At 39.5% G+C, this 19,673-nt stretch overlaps 1 protein-coding gene across 3 annotated transcripts in view; it reads left to right on the top strand.

The window, feature by feature from the left end:
• The window catches only part of ARSB (arylsulfatase B), a 221,072-nt gene that overhangs the window by 105,356 nt on the left and 96,043 nt on the right, over positions 1-19,673 (top strand). For all 3 annotated transcript variants that reach the window (XM_002744832.6, XM_035291339.3, XM_078365288.1), the window contains exon 5: positions 7,729-7,972. In XM_002744832.6, the coding sequence (XP_002744878.2) occupies positions 7,729-7,972 (244 nt within the window). The remainder of the gene's footprint in view (positions 1-7,728; positions 7,973-19,673) is intronic.

Raw genomic sequence — 19,673 nt, forward strand, 5'->3', positions numbered from 1 at the left:
TCCACCCGCCTCGGCCTCCCAAAGTGCTGGGATTATAGGCATGAGCCACCACGCCCGGCCAAGCTCTGATTTCTTAATAGATTTTTATATGTAACATTCTATACAGCAGGAGGTCTGTGATACTGCCCTCATGTGGCTTGTTTGAGTAATAGTGTTTATTGTTGTTTTAATGTTTAGTGCAAAATAGGTGTTATTTAAAATGTGTCTCCAAAGTCACTTAAATGTATGGATACTTTGGGAGTTTGTATGATTCTGTAACCTCAGTATATAAGAAATAGCACATTTCCTTTTCTACTGTTCACTTTATTTTTTTAACTAATTTTTTCTTTTTTTTTCTTTTTTTTAATATATATATTTTATTGTACTTTAGGTTCTGGGGTACATGTGCAGAACATGCAGGATTGTTGCATAGGTACATACATGGCAATGTGGTTTTCCCCCTGTCACCTAAATCTTGCATTTTTCCCATGTTATCCCTCCCCAACCTCTCTACCCTCCCGCTGTCCCTCCCCATTCCCCCTGCAACAGACCCCAGTGTGTGATGCGCTTCTCACTGTGTCCATGTGTTCTCATTGTTCAACACCCACCTATGAGTGAGAACATGCGGTGTTTGATTTTCTGTTATGTCAGTTTGCAGAGAATGATGGTTTCCAGGTTCATCCATGTCGCTACAAAGGACACGAACTCATCGTTTCTTATGGCTGCATAATATTCCATGGTGTATATGTGCCACATTTTCCTCGTCCAGTCTATCATTGATGGGCATTTGGGTTGGTACCAGGTCTTTGCTATTGTAAATAGTGCCATAATGAACATACGTGTGCATGTGTCTTTATAATGGAACGATTTATAATCCTTTGGATATATACCCAGTAATGGGATTGCTGGGTCAAATGGAATTTCTACTTCTAGGTCCTTGAGGAATGGCCACAATGTCTTCCACAATGGTTTAACTAATTTACACTCCCACCAACAGTGTAAAAGTGTTCCATTTTCACCACATCCTCTCTAGCATCTGTTGTCTCCAGATTTTTTAATGATCGCCATTCTAACTGGCGTGAGATGGTATTTCAGTGTGGTTTTGATTTGCATCTCTCTAATGACCAGTGATGAGCATTTTTTCATGTTTGTTGTCAAATGTCTTCTATTGAAAAGTGTCTGAAGGATATCTTCACCCACTTTTGAATGGGTTTGTTTGTTTGTTTTCTTGTAAATCTGTTTTAGTTCTTTGTGGATTCTGGACATTAGCCCTTTGTCAGATGGGTAGATTGCAAAAAAGTGTTCCCATTCTTTGGTTGCTGGTTCACTCTAATGATTGTTTCTTTTGCTGGCAGAAGCTCTGGAGTTTAATTAGATCCCATGTGTCTATTTTGGCTTTTGTTGCCAATGCTTTTGGTGTTTTAGTCATGAAGTCCTTGCCTATGCCTATGTCCTGAATGGTTTTGCCTAGGTTTTCTTCTATGGTTTTTATGGTGTTAGGTCTTATGTTTAAGTCTTTAATCCATCTGAAGTTAATTTTAGTGTAAGCTGTCAGGAAGGTGTCCAGTTTCTGCTTTCTGCACATGGCTAGCCAGTTTTCGCAACACCATTTATTAAACAAGGAATCTGTTCCCCGTTGCTTGTTTTTGTGGGGTTTGTCAAGGATCAGATGGTTGTAGATGTGTGGCATTGCCTCCGAGGCCGCTGTTCTGTTCCATTGGTCTATATTTCTGTTTTGGTACCAGTACCATGCTGTTTTGATTACTGCAGGCTTGTATAGTTTGAAGTCAGGCAGCATGATGCCTCCAGCTTTGTTCTTTTTGCTTAGAATTATCTTGGCTATGCAGGCTCTCTTTTGGTTGCATATGAAGTTTAAGGTGTTTTTTTCAGTTCTGTGAAGAGGGTCATAGGTAGCTTTATGGGGATAGCACTGAATGTATAAATTACTTTGGGCAGTATGGCCATTTTCACAGTATTGATTTTTCCTAACCAAGAGCATGGAATGTTTTTCCATTTGTTTGTGTCCTCTCTTATTTCCTTGAGCAGTGGTTTGTAGTTCTCCTTGAAGAGGTCCTTTCCATTCCTTGTTAGTTGTATTCCTAGGTATTTTATTCTCTTTGTAGCAATTGTGAATGGCAGTTCATTCTTGATTTGGCTCTCTTTAAGTCTGTTATTGGTTTATAGGAATGCTTGTGATTTCTGCACATTGATTTTGTATCCTGAGACTTTGCTGAAGTTGCTTATCAGTTTCAGGAGTTTTTGGGCTGAGACGATGGGGTCTTCCAGATATACTATCATGTCGTCTGCAAATAGAGACAATTTGGCTTCCTCCTTTCCTATTTGAATACCATTTATTTCTTTTTCTTGCCTGATCGCTCTGGCTAGAACTTCCAGTACTATATTGAATAGGAGTGGTGAAAGAGGGCATTCTTGTCTAGTGCCAGATTTCAAAGGGAATGCTTCCAGTTTTTGCCCATTCAGTATGATATTGGGTGTTGGTTTGTCGTAAATAGCTTTTATTATTTTGAGATACGTTCCGTCAATACCAAGTTTATTGAGGGTTTTTAGCATAAAGGGCTATTAAATTTTGTCAAAGGCCTTCTCGGCATCAACTGAAATGATCATGGGGTTTTTGTCTTTGGTTCTGTTTGTGTCATGGATTACGTTTATAGACTTGCATATGTTGAACCAGCCTTGCATCCCCAGGATGAAGTCTACTCGATCGTGATGGAAAAGCTTTCTGATGTGCTGTTGCAATCAGTTTGCCAGTATTTTATTGAAGATTTTTGCATCTATGTTCATCATGGATATTGGCCTGAAGTTTTCTTTACTTGTTGCGTCTCTGTCAAGTTTTGGTATCAGCATGACATTGGTCTCATAAAATGATTTGGGAAGGAATCAAATCTCTTTTGATTGTTTGGAATAGTTTCAGAAGGAGTGGTACCAGCTCCTCTTTGTATGTCTGGTAGAATTCAGCGGTGGACCTGATTTTGGACTGGGACTTTTTTGGTTGGTAGGCTGTAATTGCTGCCTCAACTTCAGCCCTTGTTATTGGTCTATTCATGCTTTTGACTTCTTCCTGGTTTAGGCTTGGGAGGGTGCAAGTATCCAGGAATTTATCCATTTCGTCCAGGTTTACTGGTTTATGTGCATAGAGTTGTTTGTAGTAATCTCTGATGATGGTTTGTATTTCTGTGGAATCAGTGATGATATCCCCTTTATCATTTTTTATTGCATCTATTTGATTCTTCTCTTTTTTTTTAATTAATCTGGCTAGTGGTCTATTTTGTTGATCTGTTGAAAAAAACAGCTCCTGGATTTACTGATTTTTTGAAGGTTTTTTTTATATCTCTATCTCCTTCAGTTCTGCTCTGATCTTAGTTATTTCTTGTCTTCTGCTAGGTTTTGAGTTTTTTTGATCTTGCTCCTCTAGCTCTTTCAATTTTGATGATAGGGTGTCAATTTTAGAGCTTTCCTTGCTTCTCCTATGGACATTTATTGCTATAATTTTTCCTCTAGACACTACTTTAAATGTGTCCCAGAGATTTTGGTACGTTGTGTCTTCCTTCTCATTGATTTCGAAGAACATCTTTATATCTGCCTTCATTTCATTGTTTAGCCAGTCAACATTCAGGAGCCAGTTGTTCAGTTTCCATAAGCTTGTGCAGTTCTGAGTTAGTTTCTTAATCCTGAGTTCTAATTTGATTGCACTGGGGTTTGAGAGACTGTTTGTTATGATTTCTGTTCTTTTGCATTTGCTGAGGTGTGATTTACTTCCAATTATGTGGTCAGTTTTACAGTAGGTGTGATGTGGTGCTGAGAAGAATGTATATCCCAAATCCACAGAAGAATAATTCTGTGGATTTGGGGTGGAGCGTTCTGTAGATGTCCATTAGGTTTGCTTGGTCCAGATCGGCATTCAAATCCTTTTAATTTTCTGTCTCGTTGATCTATCTAATGTTGACAGTGGAGTGTTAAAGTCCCCCTCAATTATTGTGTGGGAGTCTAAGTCTCTTGGTAGGTCGTTAAGAACTTGCTTTATATATCTGAGTCTTCCTGTATTGGGTTTGTTAGCTCTTCTTGTTGCATTGATCCTTTTACCATTATGTAATGCTCTTCTTTGTCTATTTTGATCTTTGTTGTTTTAAAGTCTATTTTATCAGAGACTAGGATTGCAATTCCTCCTTTTTCTTTGCACTCCATTTGCTTGGTAAATCTTCTTCCATCCCTTTATTTTGAGCCTATGTGTATCCTTGCACATGAGATGAGTTTCCTGGATACAGCACACTGATGGGTTTTGGCTTTTTATCCAATTTGCCAGTCTGTGTCTTTTGATTGGGGCATTTAGCCCATTTACAATTTTTTTTTTTTGAGACAGTCTCACTCTGTTGCCAGGCACCAGGCTGGAGTGCAGTGGCACAATCTCAGCTCACTGCAACCTCTGCCTCTCGCATTCAAGCAATTCTCCTGCTGGGACTACAGGCATGTGCCACCATGCCCAGCTAATGTTTTTGTATTTTTAATAGAGATGAGGTTTCACTGTGTTGGCCAGGATGGTCTCGATCTCTTGACCTCATGAGCCACCCATCTCAGCCTCCCAAAGTCCTGGGATTACAGGCATGAGCCACTGCACCCAGCCAGCCCATTTACATTTAAGGTTAATATTGTTATGTGTGAATTTGATCCTGCCATTTTGATGCTAGCTGGTTGTTTTGCCCATTAGTTGATGCAGTTTCTTCATTATGTCAATGCTCTTTACCATTTGGTATGTTTTTTGGAGTGGCTGATACTGGTTGTTCCTTTCTGTGTTTAGTGCTTCTTTCAGGAGCTCTTGTCAGGTAGGCCTGGTGGTGATGAAATCTCTGAGCAATTGCTTGTTTGTAAAGTATTTTATTTCTCCTTTGCTTATGAAGCTTAGTTTGGCTGGATATGGAACTCTAGGTTGAAAGTTCTTTTCTTTAAGGATGTTGAATATTGGCCCTCACTCTCCTCTGGCCGGTAGGGTTTCTGCCAAGAGATCTTCTGTGAGTCTGATGGGCTTTCCTTTGTGTGTAATGCAGCCTTTCTCTCTGACTGCCCTTAGCATTTTTTCCTTCATTTCAACCCTAATGAATCTGACAATTATGTGCCTTGGGGTTGCTCTTCTTGATGAGGAATATCTTTGTGGTGTTTTCTGTATTTCCTGGACTTGAATATTGGCCTGCCTTGTTAGGTTGGGGAAGTTCTCCTGGATAATACCGTGAAGAGTGTTTTCCAGCTTGGATTCACTCTCTCCATCACATTGAGGTACACCTATTAAATGTAGATTAGGTCTTTTCATGTACTCCCATATTTCTTGTAGGCTTTATTCATTTCTTTTCACTCTTTTTTCTCTAGTCTTGCCCTCTTGTTTTATTTCATTGAGCTGATCTTCAATCTCTGATATCCTTTCTTCTGCTTGGTCAATTTGGCTATTGAAACTTGTGTATGCTTCGCGAAGTTCTTGTGTTGTGTTTTTCAGCTCCATCAGGTCATGTATATTCTTCTCTAAGCTGTTTATTCTTGTTAGCATTTCATCAAACCTTTTTTCAAGGTTCTTAGTTTCTTGGCATTGGGTTAGAACATGTTCTTTTAGCTCAGAGAAGTTTCTTATTACCCACCTTCTGAAGCCTGTTTTTGTCAATTCATCAGACTCATTCTTCATCCAGCCTTGTTCCCTTGCTGGTGAGGAGTTGTGATCCCTTGGAAGAGGAGAGGCATTCTGGTTTTGGGTGTTTTCATCCTTTTTGCACTGGTTTCTTCCCATCTTTGTGGATTTATATACTTGTGTTATTTGTAGTTGGTGACTTTCCGTTGGGGTCTTGGAGTGGATGTCCTTTTTGTTGATGATGAAGTTATTTCTTTCTCTTTCTTAGTTTTTCTTCTAAGAGTCAGGCCCCTCTGCTGTAGGACTGCTGAGATCCACTCCAGACCCTGCTTGCCTGGGGATCACCTGTAGTGGCTGCAGAACAGTAAGGGTTTCTGCCAGTTTCTTCCTGTGTGATCTTCCTACCAGAAGGATATCCACCCGATGTCAGCCTGAGCTCTTCTTTATGAGGTGTCTCTTTGGATATGCGGGTGGTGAGGAGCTGCTTGAGGAGACAGTCTATTCCTTGTAGGAGCTCAAGTGCTGATCTGTGAGCTCCATTGTTCCATTCATAGCTGCTGGGCAAGTATGTTTGAGTCTGCTGCAACAGGACTCGTAACCGCCTTTTTTCCCAGGTGCTCTGCCCTGGGAAGGTGGTGCTTTATTTATAAGTTCCTGACATGCTGCGTCTTTTTTCAGAGATGCCCTACCCAACGAGGAGCTAGCCTAGTCACAGTCTACCAACAGAGGCATTGCTGAGCTGCTTTGGGCTCTGCCCTGCTACTGTGTGAACTTCCTTGCAGTTTTGTTTATAGAGGTATGGTTAGAACTGCCTCGGTAATAGCAGACTGCCTCTGTAATGGCAGATTGCCTTGGTAATGGTGGACTGCCTTGGTAGTGGTGGAGTGCCTCAGTAATGGCAGATGCCTTTCCCCTGACAGAGCTGGACCATCCCAGGTCCAGCTGTGCTTGCTGTGAAACTCTCAATCCAGAGTGTTTCAGATTGCTGGTCTTTGTCAGGGTGGGACTCACAGAGCCAGATCTCCTGGCTCCCTGTTTCAGCCCCCTTTTTTTCAGTTGGATGGGCAGCTCCGTCTCCAGGCGTTCCAAGTGCCAGTTGAAACGGCCGTCCAGACTTGTTTGAGTTTTTGTGCAAAGACCCACTGTGCCAGCTGAAACAGCTGTGCTGGAAACTAGTGGTGCTTTTCAGCCTGGGAATCTCCTGGTCTGTGGGCAGTAATAACTCATTTAGAAATGCAGTGATCACTCACCCTCTGCATTGTTCTCCCTGGGGACTGCACTTCAGAGCTGTTCCTATTTGGCCATCTTGGATCCCTCCTCTGAACCTGCTCTACTGTCCACTTTAATGTTTAACTTTGAGCCCTCACCTGGCTGGTAAGATACTTAACTTCACTTTCTCTAGTAACTTCTACCCTGTCTTTGCCAAAGTCGGAAGAGACACCTTCTCTTCCCTGGTATTGTACATAATGAAGCTTTATTTCACCATCCTGTCAAGAAGGGAAGAATTTTTCTCACAATTACTTTTTCCAGCCAATGCTCTGTTTACAAAGACATTTATCAACCACTGGAGAAGTACTCAGCTTTCACACTTAAGAAAGAGATATTATTGCCAGGGAGTAGAATGTTAATTCATTTTCTACTTTAAATTCTAGAATTTCTTTTTCCAAGAGGAAAAGAAAAAGGTTAGTTTTTGTCCCAACTTATCAGGAGCATTAAGTCACTAAGTGAAATTCACTTAGTTTTCTCTTCATATATGGGGAGGGTCCTGGCTCCCGTGGACTCATTTTCCCATGCTATACAAAGTAACACACGTGTATTTAAAGTTTATGGATTATTTGGCATAGGGATGTCTCCAAAGTGCATATCATCAGGGAACTGCCTCATTTTTCAATGGCCTTCTCCATGGAGGATTTAGAGGTAGATATGCATCACACTGGGACTTAGTTATGACTGGGTAATGAAAGGCAGTGTCAATGGGAAAAGGGAATTTAGTGTGGGAAAGGTAAGGAATTTTCTTTTTTATTCTTTAAGCACCATTTAATAACAGTGTATATAGAGTCTCTGTTGCTAAATGTATTTAAGGGTTAACATCATCCTCATGCCAAGACCTACCTGTGTTTCAGATAATGGAGGGCAGACTTTGGCAGGAGGCAATAACTGGCCCCTTCGAGGAAGGAAATGGAGCCTGTGGGAAGGAGGCGTCCGAGGGGTGGGCTTTGTGGCAAGCCCCTTGCTGAAGCAGAAGGGCGTGAAGAACCGGGAGCTCATCCACATCTCGGACTGGCTGCCAACACTCGTGAAGCTGGCCAGGGGACACACCAATGGTACCAAGCCTCTGGATGGCTTTGACATGTGGAAAACCATCAGGTATGTCATGCCCTTTTTCCTCCCAGGACAGAAACTCCAAGAGCAGCCTGACTCCATTGAGCAAGAATGATAGCTTTTGTGTTAAAATGATAATTCAGCTTACAAATACATTATTTTTAAGAAAAATAAATGCCTTTAGAGGTATTGTAAGTATATGTATTTTTAAATTATGAATTTGAGATTGTAGGCCTGTGTTTTATGTGAAGAACAAGATTGTCCTCAGCCTGTTGCCCTCCATGGAAGGTCTTTGAAGCTGAGAGGTTTTGCTTAGAAGTAGGCTAGGGTATTGTTAGCTTCCTGCAGGGGGTTGGGGGACTTGTCCTGTTGCCTGCCAGAAGAATTGAAGACAAAACAGTGAGGAAAGAGCTGGAATAAGAACTAGGAATATGTTTAGTTCCATTTATTAACAAGTATCTAACAGGCACCTACTATGTGCCACACCGTGTTCTAGATACTGAGAAATTAGAAATGAACAAGCCAGGCAAGACCGTGGCTCTCAGGGAGCTGTGTTCTAGTTGGGGCAGAAAGGATTTAGACAAATGAACACACAGATGTGCAAGATGACTGCCAGTGGTGATAAGTACCATGAAGGCAAAGAAAGCAGTATGTTGCGATAGAGAGAGCTGGCAGATGTTAAAGGGATACATCAGGGAGCAGGACCCAGACTCAGGTTTGGAAATCATGGTGGTCTTTTTCCTGTTTAACCCTCACAGTGTAGAGCAATAGCCCCAAAGGTTAAGAGGCACATACCTTAGAAGAGCAAGATGTTCCCTTGGAGTACAGAAAGAAAAATTCAATTTTGTATTTGTATTAATATCTAATTTCATCTCATCCTTTTTAAGTATATGTTTTATAAGGCACATAATATATCAGTAGACTTGTACATAAACTTAATTTATAAATGTATATGCATATATTGGCGGTATCATTTTTATAATGACAATTGTCTAGTGCAGTGATTTCCAACCTCTGTTTGGGGTTACCACTCTATTTGGGAGTAGCAGCTGATTGACTGTCCCCTACTGGCCAGGGGAGAGGACTTCCTCATGCCATGTCTTCATCCCACTCCAGGTGTCCCAGCTCAAGAACAGCAGGTGTCAGGTTTCTAGTTATAGGAAATATACAATAGAGTATTTAGGAGTAAAGAGCCATGATGTATTTAACATATCCTCAAATGGTTTCAAAAAAAATTGCGTGTGTGTGTGTGTGTGTGTGTGTGTATATGTGTACAGAGAGAATTCAAATGGAGTGCAAAATTAATAAATAAAAGAAGGTAAGTAAAGTGCATAGCTATTCTTTTCTTATATCTTATTTTTGCAACTTTTTGTAAATTTGATATTACTTCCAAATATAAGTGTTTTAAAAACAGGAAGTTCTGACAACACTGAAGAAGACCAATAACTGAACAACTGACTGGAACCAAATAGCATCTGCCTTCTGTAGATGAAGTATTCACCCTTCAAATCTTCAATCTCTATTGCTCCCAGGTTCTAATACAGGAACACTGCACTCATTTATGTTACCTACCTAATCTCTGTAGGCATTTAAGTTTATAGTCCATGCTGAACATAATCATAGTATTCAACACTCTGGAAATACCATACTTTAGCCATTCTCCAGTTGCAGGATATATAATTTCTTAACTTTTTATATTATCATTTTTTCTGTAATTAATAATCAATGTTAAAAAAATAGTAGCGTTCAGCAGCCTACAATTATTTTTTACAAAGGAAGTTTGATAGTTATTCAAGTTTTAACATTAAAGTTTAAAGTCCCATGAGTTCAGGAATGGATAGAAGAAGAGTTCAGCCAGGCCGCTCAACCTCTTACAACACAGAGTCTATCGAGTTCCTCTCTAACAGGCCTCATCCAGAATAGTGAGACTAGGGAAGGTCCTCATCTCTTACAAACCCAAAGGAAAATCTGATTTCATTAGCTTTATAACCTTCTTTAAATTATTTTGCAGCTCAAAGTTCCATGTTTTCCTTGAAGAACATATTAAATTTTAAAGATCACTTTTCAAGCAGCAACATTTATAGCATTGGGTAGCCATTTCTAAACATTATTTTAGTTCTTATAAGTCATATTATTTGTAAATCTTCACTAGCCTCAAACTGTTTCCTCTTACTCTTGCCTGAAAAGTTGATTTGTCAATTTGGAGACAATGATCAGTTTATGATTTTCCATTTCAAGAACACTCAACAGCATTCAAGTCACAGAAAAATTAATGTCCCCAGTGAAAGCTCAGAGAACGAGACGACGCCACATCTTTAGACGAATTTTCGTCACTCACCGATTAGCCAATTCCCAGTGGAGGAGCCCCACGGGTCGCCAGCGCGACTCTTGTGGCTGCCGCAGCGGTTTTGCCAGCGTCTCGGCGCAGCAGCTCTTCACGCAGAGCCAACGGGACTGCTTCCCCTACTGACCGGAGTTTGGAGCTCCGGAAAGTCAGAGCCGCTTGTTGCGGACTCAAGAGGGAAGCCAGACCAGAGATTCCCGGGCAGAGGAGCACCATCAGTCTTATCGCTGCTATTTAGGCTGCCACAGTGGGCGGCTCGGATCCCAGCACTGGGAATCAGTAAGTCGGACGTCGACTCAGAAAACTAATTAGAAAGGCGGTTCATCTATAATGAAGGGAAAAAAACAGCCTAAGAAGGCCGAATATACTCAAAATCAGAACCCATCAGCAACGGAACAAGCCCTGATGGAAAAGGACTCATCAGCAACCGAACAAGCCCTGATGGAAAAGGACTCATCAGTAACGGAACAAGCCCTGATGGAAAAGGACTGTGTTCCATTATCTGAAGTAGGCTTTAAAAGGTGGATGATAAGAAACTTCTGGGAGTTAAAGGAACTTGTTCTAACCCAATGTAAAGAAACTAAGAACTTGGAAAAAAGGTTCGATGAAATGTTGAAAAGAATAGACAATATAGAGAGGAATACAAATGAACTTATGGAGTTGAAAAATACAACACGAGAACTGAGTGAAATATGTACAAGCTTAAACAGCCGAATGGATCAAGCAGAAGAAAGGGTATTAGAGGTCGAAGACCAACTTAATGAAACAAAACGACAAGACAAGAATAGAGAAAAAAGGATAAAAAGGAATGAGCAAAGTCTCCAAGCAATATGGGACTATGTGAAAAGACCTAATATACGCTTGATTGGTGTACCTGAATGTGACGGAGAGAATGAAGTCAAGCTGGAAAATACTCTCCAGAACATTATCCAGGAAAATTTTCCTAATTTAGCAAAGCAGGATACTATTCAACCCCAGGCAATACAGAGAACACCACAAAGATATTCCTCAAGAAGACCAACCCCAAGGCACATAATTGTTAGATTCACCAAGATCGAAACGAAGGAGAAAATATTAAGGGCAGCCAGAGAGAAAGATCAAGTTACCCATAAAGGTAAGCCTATTAGGCTTACAGCAGATCTCTCAACGGAAACCCTACAAGCTAGAAGAGAGTGGGGGCCAATATTCAATATACTTAAAGAACAAAACTTTCAGCCCAGAATTTCATATCCTGCCAATTTAAGCTTTACATTTGAAGGAAAAATAAAATCTTTTAGGAACAAGCAAGTACTCAGAGATTTTATTACCACCAGGCCTGCTTTACAAGAACTTCTAAAAGAAGCATTATACACAGAAAGGAACAACCAGTATGATCCTTTCTAAAAATACACCAAAAAGTAAAGAGCATTAACATAAAGAAGAATTTTTATCAACAAAAGGACAAAATAGCCAGTTAATATCAAATGGCAGTAACCCTAAAGTTAAATCAACCAAATCTCCCAATCAAAAGATACAGACAAAATCCAACGGTATATCCAAAGATATACATAGACTCAAAATAAAGGGTTGGAAAAAAAAAAACGTACCAACCAAATGGAGAGCAAAAATAAATAAATGAAAAGCAGGAGTTGCAATTTTCACATTTGACAAAATAGATTTCAAAGCTATAAGGATACAAGGGTAAAAGGATTAATGTAACAATAAGAGATCTTAACACCCAGATACATAAGACACATAGTGAGATTTAGATTCAACGAGACAGAAAATTGATAACGGTATCCAGGATTTGAACTCAGAGCCAGAACAAATAAACACAATAGAGGTCTCCATTTTAAACACATAAAATATGCATTAACCACTTTAAACACTCAAAATATTGATCGGCCATTATTGAAACCCATTTTAGGAATGAAGTAATATTCCTTTTTCCCTCTTTTTCTTTTTTTCCCCTTCTTTTTCTCTTTTTCCCTAAAAAAAAATAAAAAAAAAAGAAAAATTAATGTCACTGAACAGCTAAGCTGAGAAACAAACAACAATAAAACCTTTTCTCTCACTAGAAAATTTGAAACTTTGAACTCATTATTTGCTCATTCATATGAGATGAATTCTTTTCTTTTTCTTTAGAACATTCTTCCTGTATCCATGATCTAAACTTGATATGTTAAATTTAATTTTAATTTCCCTGAGTGTAACATATGTGTAGATAATTTACAAACTACAAAAAATAAAAATAATCACTCAGATCTTACCTAGAAACAACTACTATAAACATTTTGTCATATTTCCTTAAAATTTTTCTTTTCAGCATTTTTTTTACTATATCTTTTTTCCTTATTTAACAGACCATTGGTTTTAGAGTGTGTTATCCAAGAAACTCACTGCAAACACTATTTCAGTCACTGCATAATCAATCGCATGGATATACCTTGATATACTTAACCATTCCCTTGATTTTCTTTTTTAGTTTTTTAAAACAATAGCTCTGAAATGAACTCTTTCTACATGAACTCTTTGTCTACATTTTGGATTTTTTTCCTTAGATATAAATGATGTGAAATTAAATCACTGAGCTAAAGAAACTGACCAATGTTGGGGCTTGAAAAATAATACCCCAAAATGGAGGCCCCAGAAGCAGCCTCAACAACCAAAGTTTTTCTCTGACCTCTTTCTGCCCTCTTATCTCTCAGTCTCATTTTTTCCTGAGGCAAGCCATAGAAACTAGTATCCTTCTTCCCCAAGATGGGTCATAGAAACCAGAACCCCTTCTCACCAGGCTAATCATAAAACCTAGAAATATTACTCTAATTTTCCCTCTGCCCTATTTGTGTAAAAAGTGGCCATAAAAAGGTTATCTGGCCTACCTTGTTTAACTGTAGGTCGTAAGACTCCCATTCCAGAGCGGGTCCTCCCCTACACCCAGAAGGAAGGAATGCATGCCCAGAGAGGCCAAGAAGAATCTAGGCAGACAGACCGTGCTGGGTTTCCCCACTCAGGCTATTAGTATTGGAGCATACCCTTTGGTCCATTTATATTTCTACACAGCTGTCCATACTTTGTTAAACCTATGCATAAAAATGAACAATTTCCTCTATATCTTTGGGTCTTCTAAAGACTCCCATATATACACATTAAATAATTTGGTATGCCTTTTTTCCTGTTATTCTACCTTTTATGAGCTGATTTTTCAGTGAACTTTCAGAGGGCCAAGGGTGGCTCCTACATTATTTTAAAAGCATTTGATACACATTACAAAATTGCTTTCTAAAAAGCCAGTACTAATGTGCTCTTATTCCACAGCTGTAGAAAATGCTCATCTTCCTCATAGCTTTTCCTTATAAAGCTTTTTTAAAAATCTTTGCTAATATTATAGACAAAATGGTCTTGTATGAACTTGATTTTTTATTATTATGGAGATTAATGTTGAACTTTTTATATTCCATTTGTATTTTCTCTTTTGAAAGCATTCATTTCATGTGTTTTTACACTTATTTTACTGAAAAGTGGGTGCTTTCTTATGGATTTGTTTGCTCCTTTATGTCAGGTTTTTTGACTGTTGTATTTCTTGCAAATATTTTTCCTGTTTTATTTGACTTTTTATTTTGTTGATGTCTTCTACAGGGATGTCTTTCCCACATTTATCAATGAAATGTTTTTCTCTTGCTTTTTTGTTCAGAAAGCTTTTTCTCAGCTTCAAATGTGCTAAATATCTATATCTTCTGCTAAGTATTGTGATTTTATTTTCTTCCATGTATTTTTTTTCTTTTTCCTTTTTTTTTTTTTTTTTTTTTTTGAGACAGGGTCTTGGTCTGTCACCCAGCTGGAGTGCAGTGGTGCGATCTTGGCTCACTGCAATCTTTGCCTCCTGGGTTCAAGTGATTCTTATGTCTCAGCTTCCCAAGAAGTTGGAATTACAGGTATACATCAATGCGCCCAGCTAAGTTTTGTGTTTTTAGTAGAGCCTGGGTTTCGCCATGTTGGTCAAGCTGGTCTTGAACTAGCCAGAAGCAATCAACCTGCCTTGGCCTCCTAAAGCTCTGGGATTACAGGCGTGATCCACTGCACCCAGACATAATTCTTAAATTGTTGCAAGATGGTGTGTGTGTTATGTGAGGTCAGTATCTAAGTCAGAGGAGTGATTTTTTTGGCAGTTTTTTAAGATTATTGGCCTCTTTGAGACAGATGAAAACTGTGAACTTACAAGAAAAAAGTACCTAAACATATGCACAAAAATCTAGATATTACCTATTTTATGATATTAGAAATTGATTACACATTCTTTCTAAAACATTCTTTACAAGCCTATGCCTCTTTTGCTCATTTTAATGCAAAACTTATGACTATGTCATGGTAAAAAGGAAATAAAACAAAAATTTCCAAGCAAAGCAAAACTTGAACTTCAATTCAGGTTATCATCAACTTTCAATATAAAGGCTGTAGAGGTTTGGCTTGAAGTAGGAGAAAGTTTCGACCAATTTTGAGATAGCAGCATTTGTGGCATGCTTGATGTCCAGTCAGTTTTGATTTGGTGCCAAAAGTGTTGTAAACACTGGCTTGCATAAGGACACAATAGCACATCGAATCAAAGCTTTATACACTTTGCCAGGTGAAGGTAGGCTTGCATCGAAAACTAGTTGAATTCATTTTGAGTAATATTGTTTGTCCCCAATTTACTGAGGTTATTATCTTTGGCAAAGTTCACCTCATCGATATTTGTCCATTTAGCTATGTTTTGGAATCCACATTTCAACCTTAAGATTATGTTGATCAGAAGTAACCTTTAAGAGTTCGGCTCATATTTGCTTCTGACTGCAGAGAAATTGGGAAAAGTCTAATCACCCTTAGCTCCAAATTGCAGATCTTTCCTCAGTGTTACTACATTCGCCTAGCAATCAATCTCTCATGGAACAGGGCACTTTGTTCTTCAGCAGCATACATAGTGGTAACTGCAGGGCTTTAACCAAAAGATATAGCCAAAATTTTGTCCAGCTGGGCTAAATCATGAGATAATGGGCTTTCCTTGTTGTTGTTCTTTTTTTTTTTTTGAGACAGAGTTTTGCTCTATGGCCCAGGCTGGAGAGCAAACCTCCACCTCTCAGGTTGAAGCGATTCTCCTGCCTCAGCCTCCCAAGTAAGTAGCTGGGATCATAGGTTCCCACCACCATGCCCAGCTAATTTTGTATTTTTTTTTTTTTTTAGTAGAGACGGGATTTTTTCCATGTTGGTCAGGCTGGTCTCGAACTCCTGACTTCAGGTGATCCACCCGCCTTGGCCTCCCAAAGTGCTGGGATTAGAGGTGTGAGCACCCACACCTGTCCTCTTTTTGTTTTATTTTAAAATAAAATTTCTGCCCAATGTTTGATCAAGCATTTTAAGACTTGTTTTCTCGAAATTCAGCAAATTTCTATCTAGAAAGCAAAGAACTTCTCTCATTCTTTTCCCTTTGCTTGATAAAAATTACTGAAATAATAATTCAGCATTGGGTCTACTGAAGTTGGTGCTTCTCAAAGCATTAGGCAAGCCTTCTTTCAGAATCGGTGGCAGAACATTTGGCACCCCTGACTGCTGATATAGAAATCGCCCAGTCACAGTGACGTCTGGTGTGTCTATTCCAAAGCAGCAAAAACAAATGGACAGCCAAATGTCAAGAGACTCCTTATCTGTGCCCAGAGGTCTGAAACTTTTTTCCAGAAATGGAAATACCACGTTTGAGATGATGGTAGTTTTTGAAAATTTGAAGAGGCTCATGAAATAGGAATGCCAGTAATGGATGAAAAACAGTTGTCTGTGCTGAGAGCATCAGAGGTTTTATTAGCTGTATAGTTATGAATTTCTCTTAGAACTGCTTCAAAATATTAAAATATTAGAAGAAATATCAGCAGTTCTGGAGTGGGTGACATTATTTACCATAGGAGCTCCTTCAACTGCTTCAGTTTTTCTTCTTTCCAAGCCACAGACCATGTTTGTCATTTCTAGGGGACATGAATTCTCTAAGCTCTTTCCAATTCTGTGTAGTTTTTCTGCTTTTCAACTCAATAAGCAGCCTATAGTTTGTTTGAAGAAATTTCATAAGGTTGGTTAACAAAAAGGAAAATCAAAAGATTAGTACTTCACAAGTTTCTTTTTAATTATTTTATCTTTAATTAAACAATGTAAAACATAAGCAGACCAGGTGTGGTGGCTCATGCCTATAATTCCAGCACTTCGGGATGCCAAGGAGAGAGGATTGCTTGAGCCCAGGAGTTGGAGACCAGCCCAGGCAACATAGCGAAACCCGTCTATACAAAAAAATACAAAAATTAGCTAGGTGTGGTGGCACACACCCGTAGTCCCAGCTACTCAGGAGGCTGAGGCAGGAGGATCGCTTGAGCCCAGGAGCTTGAGGCTGCAGTGAGCTGTGATCGTGCCCCTGCACTCCAGCCTGGGCAACAGAGCAAGACCCTATCTCAGGGGAAAAAAAAAAAGCAAACTCCTGATCATAATGGTAGGAATTTTATCATCACTGGGAAACACTTTTAGATGTCATAACATGACATGGTGACAACTGAATATTATCTGATGATGTAAATATCTTAATAATATGTCATTATAAAAACTTTTTGTTGGGGTCTGGCATGTCTGCCGGGGGACTACTGACCTGCAGGAGGAGTCCCTGAGACCACCAACGTAGATGTCTCGTTCAACCTGAGGGAGAGAGTGCGCGGAAGTGAAAGAATAAAGGAAAGTGGAGTCTGGAGGGCTGGCTTAGGCTACGTCCAAGCAGCAATTTTATTTTTGCAATACGTTTCATTTTCTGAAGTCAAAGTTGTTTACACCAGATCAACATACTTAAGTTACAGTAAGCAAGTTACGCCCACTAAGTTATGCCCAGTAAGTAAGTTAAGTCCAGTAAGTAGGTTACCCCCAGTAAGTGGGTTACTTTCAGTAAGTAGGTTACGCCCAATAGGTCAAGGTAAGTAAGTTACAGTCACGCCCAGTAAGTTATGGTAAGTTACAGTCACACCCAGTAAGTTACGATAAGTAAGTTACCAAGTGTAAATACTTAAGTTAATATTTTACAATGAAGGTGACAAGGGTCCAAAATGAACACAATCAAGCAATAAACCATAAGGAGCCAAAAGTGGACACATTGCCTCCCAAGTTCTCATATCCATAAAGTAATGTCTGTTAATTATTTAGAATAACATAGTCCCTCTCTCGGTTCCTGCTTTCCCTCAGCTTGACTCCCCCAACCCGGGATCTGTGTCCGGGCTCAAGCTCACTGTATTTCGAGGCCCATTTCCTAGGGGCCTCACACGGGAGCGATCCTCACAGATCCCTCAACTTTTCCCCCACTGTCAATATTATTTCAAGAAGAAGGTTAAAGGAAAAGCAAATATTTTCCCCTCAATTTTACAGATGCCATGAAGCCAAATAAAGCATGGTGGTCCATGAGCTAAATGTTAAGAACCTCTGATCTAAAATGGATACTTCAAGAAAAAAAAGTCACATAAAATGATGCTTCATTCCATATACTAACAAGACAACTCAGACTGATTATTAAATAATATTTCCCTTTTCACTGATTGATGGCACTACTTTAGGTTTTAAGTTCTGATGAGTACTGTGATCTGTCTTGGGGCCCTCTGTTTTAGCCCACTGACTTATCTGTTCTCATGCTGGCACCTGACTGTTGTAATCATTGTCTTTTTCGAGTATGTTAAAATATCTGGTAGAAATGGTTATCAGCCTCTCCTTCGTTATATTGCCTTTATAAAATTTGCCTGACGTCTCACTTTTTAATTTTTCCCAGTGAACTCTAAAATTATTTTATTAAGTTAAAAGAAAAGTTTCTCATAAATTATATTGAGTGAAATTAAATGTGTAAATTAAGCTGACAGCAATGTACATATTCATGCTTTTCACTTGGATACTTAAAGTTGTCCCCCCAGCTTACTAATGCTCTTTTCATTTAAAAAAAAAAATCTGTTTTCTCTTTATTTTATTTTGGACAGTTTCTGTTGCTAAGTCTTTAAGGTTTTATATTTTTTCTCTATGTCTAATCTTCATCAATTTCATGCAATGTGGTTTTCATCTCACGCATTGTAGCTTTCACTTCTTGACGCTCCACTTGGGTCTTTTTAATATCCTCCCTGTAACTACTTAACTTCCTGAACATATAGAATACAGTTATAATAAATGTTTTAATGTCCCCTGCTAATTCCAACATCTATATCACTTCTGGGTTGGTTGTGATTAATTATTCTCCTTGTTATACAGGTCCTATTTCCATCCCTTTTGGTCTTTGGTTTGATGCCAAGCATTGTGCATTTTACCCTGTTGAGTGCTGGATATTTTTGTATTCTTATAAAGCTTCTTGCTTTGTTCTGAGATGCAGTTAAGTTATTTGGAAACAGTTCGATCCTTTTGAGCATTGCCTTTAAGATTTATTAGGCAGCTCCAGAGCAGTGCTCGGTCTATGGCTAATTATACTCCACTACTAAGTCAAACCCTCTCTAGTCAGACCCTCTTACAGCAGCCTGTGCGTTTTCTAGGCTGGCTGATGGGAGCAGATACTGTTCCAAATCCTGTGTGAATGCTGAGCACTCTTCCCCTTAATCCTTTCAGGTGGTTCTTTCCCATGTTGTGAGTAGTTAGTTCACTCACGGGCATCTTTTTGTCAGTACTCAGTGAAATACTCTAAGTGGTCCCCAAACTCTCTGGCACTAGGGACTGGTTTTGTGAGAGACAATTTTTCCACCGACCAGGGTTGGTGGGGGGATAGTTTCAGGATGAAACTGTTCCACCTCAGATCATCAGGCACTGGATTCTCATAAGAAGCACGTGACCAAGATTCGTCGCATGCGCAGTTCACAACAGGGTTTGCACTCCTCTGAGGATTTAATGCTGCCGCTAATCTGACAGGAGACAGAGCTCAGGCCTTAATGCTTGCTAGCCCGCCGCAAACCCACTGCTGTGAGGCCCAGTTTCTAGCAGTCCACAGATGGGTACCAGTCCACAGTCTCTGTTGGGGACCCTTGCTCTAAGGGATCTTCTGCAGATTTCTAGGATTCTCATTCTGTGCAGCTTTCTCTTCTTTGGTCCTCTGGACTCTCAGCTCTGTCTCCTCAACTCAAGGAATCCACTGGGCTACACTTCAGGTGCCCTTCCCTGCACCAGGACTTGGAAATTCTCTCAAGGCAGTAAACTGGGCAATGATAAAAACTCACCTGCTTTGTTTTCCATCTTTCAATAATTGTTCTTTGCTTGATGTCCAGTGTTTTGAAAACTGTTTTAAATATTCTGTCCCTTTTTCTTTGGGTTGTTTTAGGCAAGAGGGTTAAGTAAATCTAATTTGGCTGGAAGCAGAAGTATCCAAAGGCAAATTTATTGTGCCATTACTTTCTTTACCAATATTTACTTGCT

This window comes from Callithrix jacchus, chromosome 2, assembly GCF_049354715.1.
Source record: "Callithrix jacchus isolate 240 chromosome 2, calJac240_pri, whole genome shotgun sequence".
NCBI lineage: Eukaryota > Metazoa > Chordata > Mammalia > Primates > Cebidae > Callithrix > Callithrix jacchus.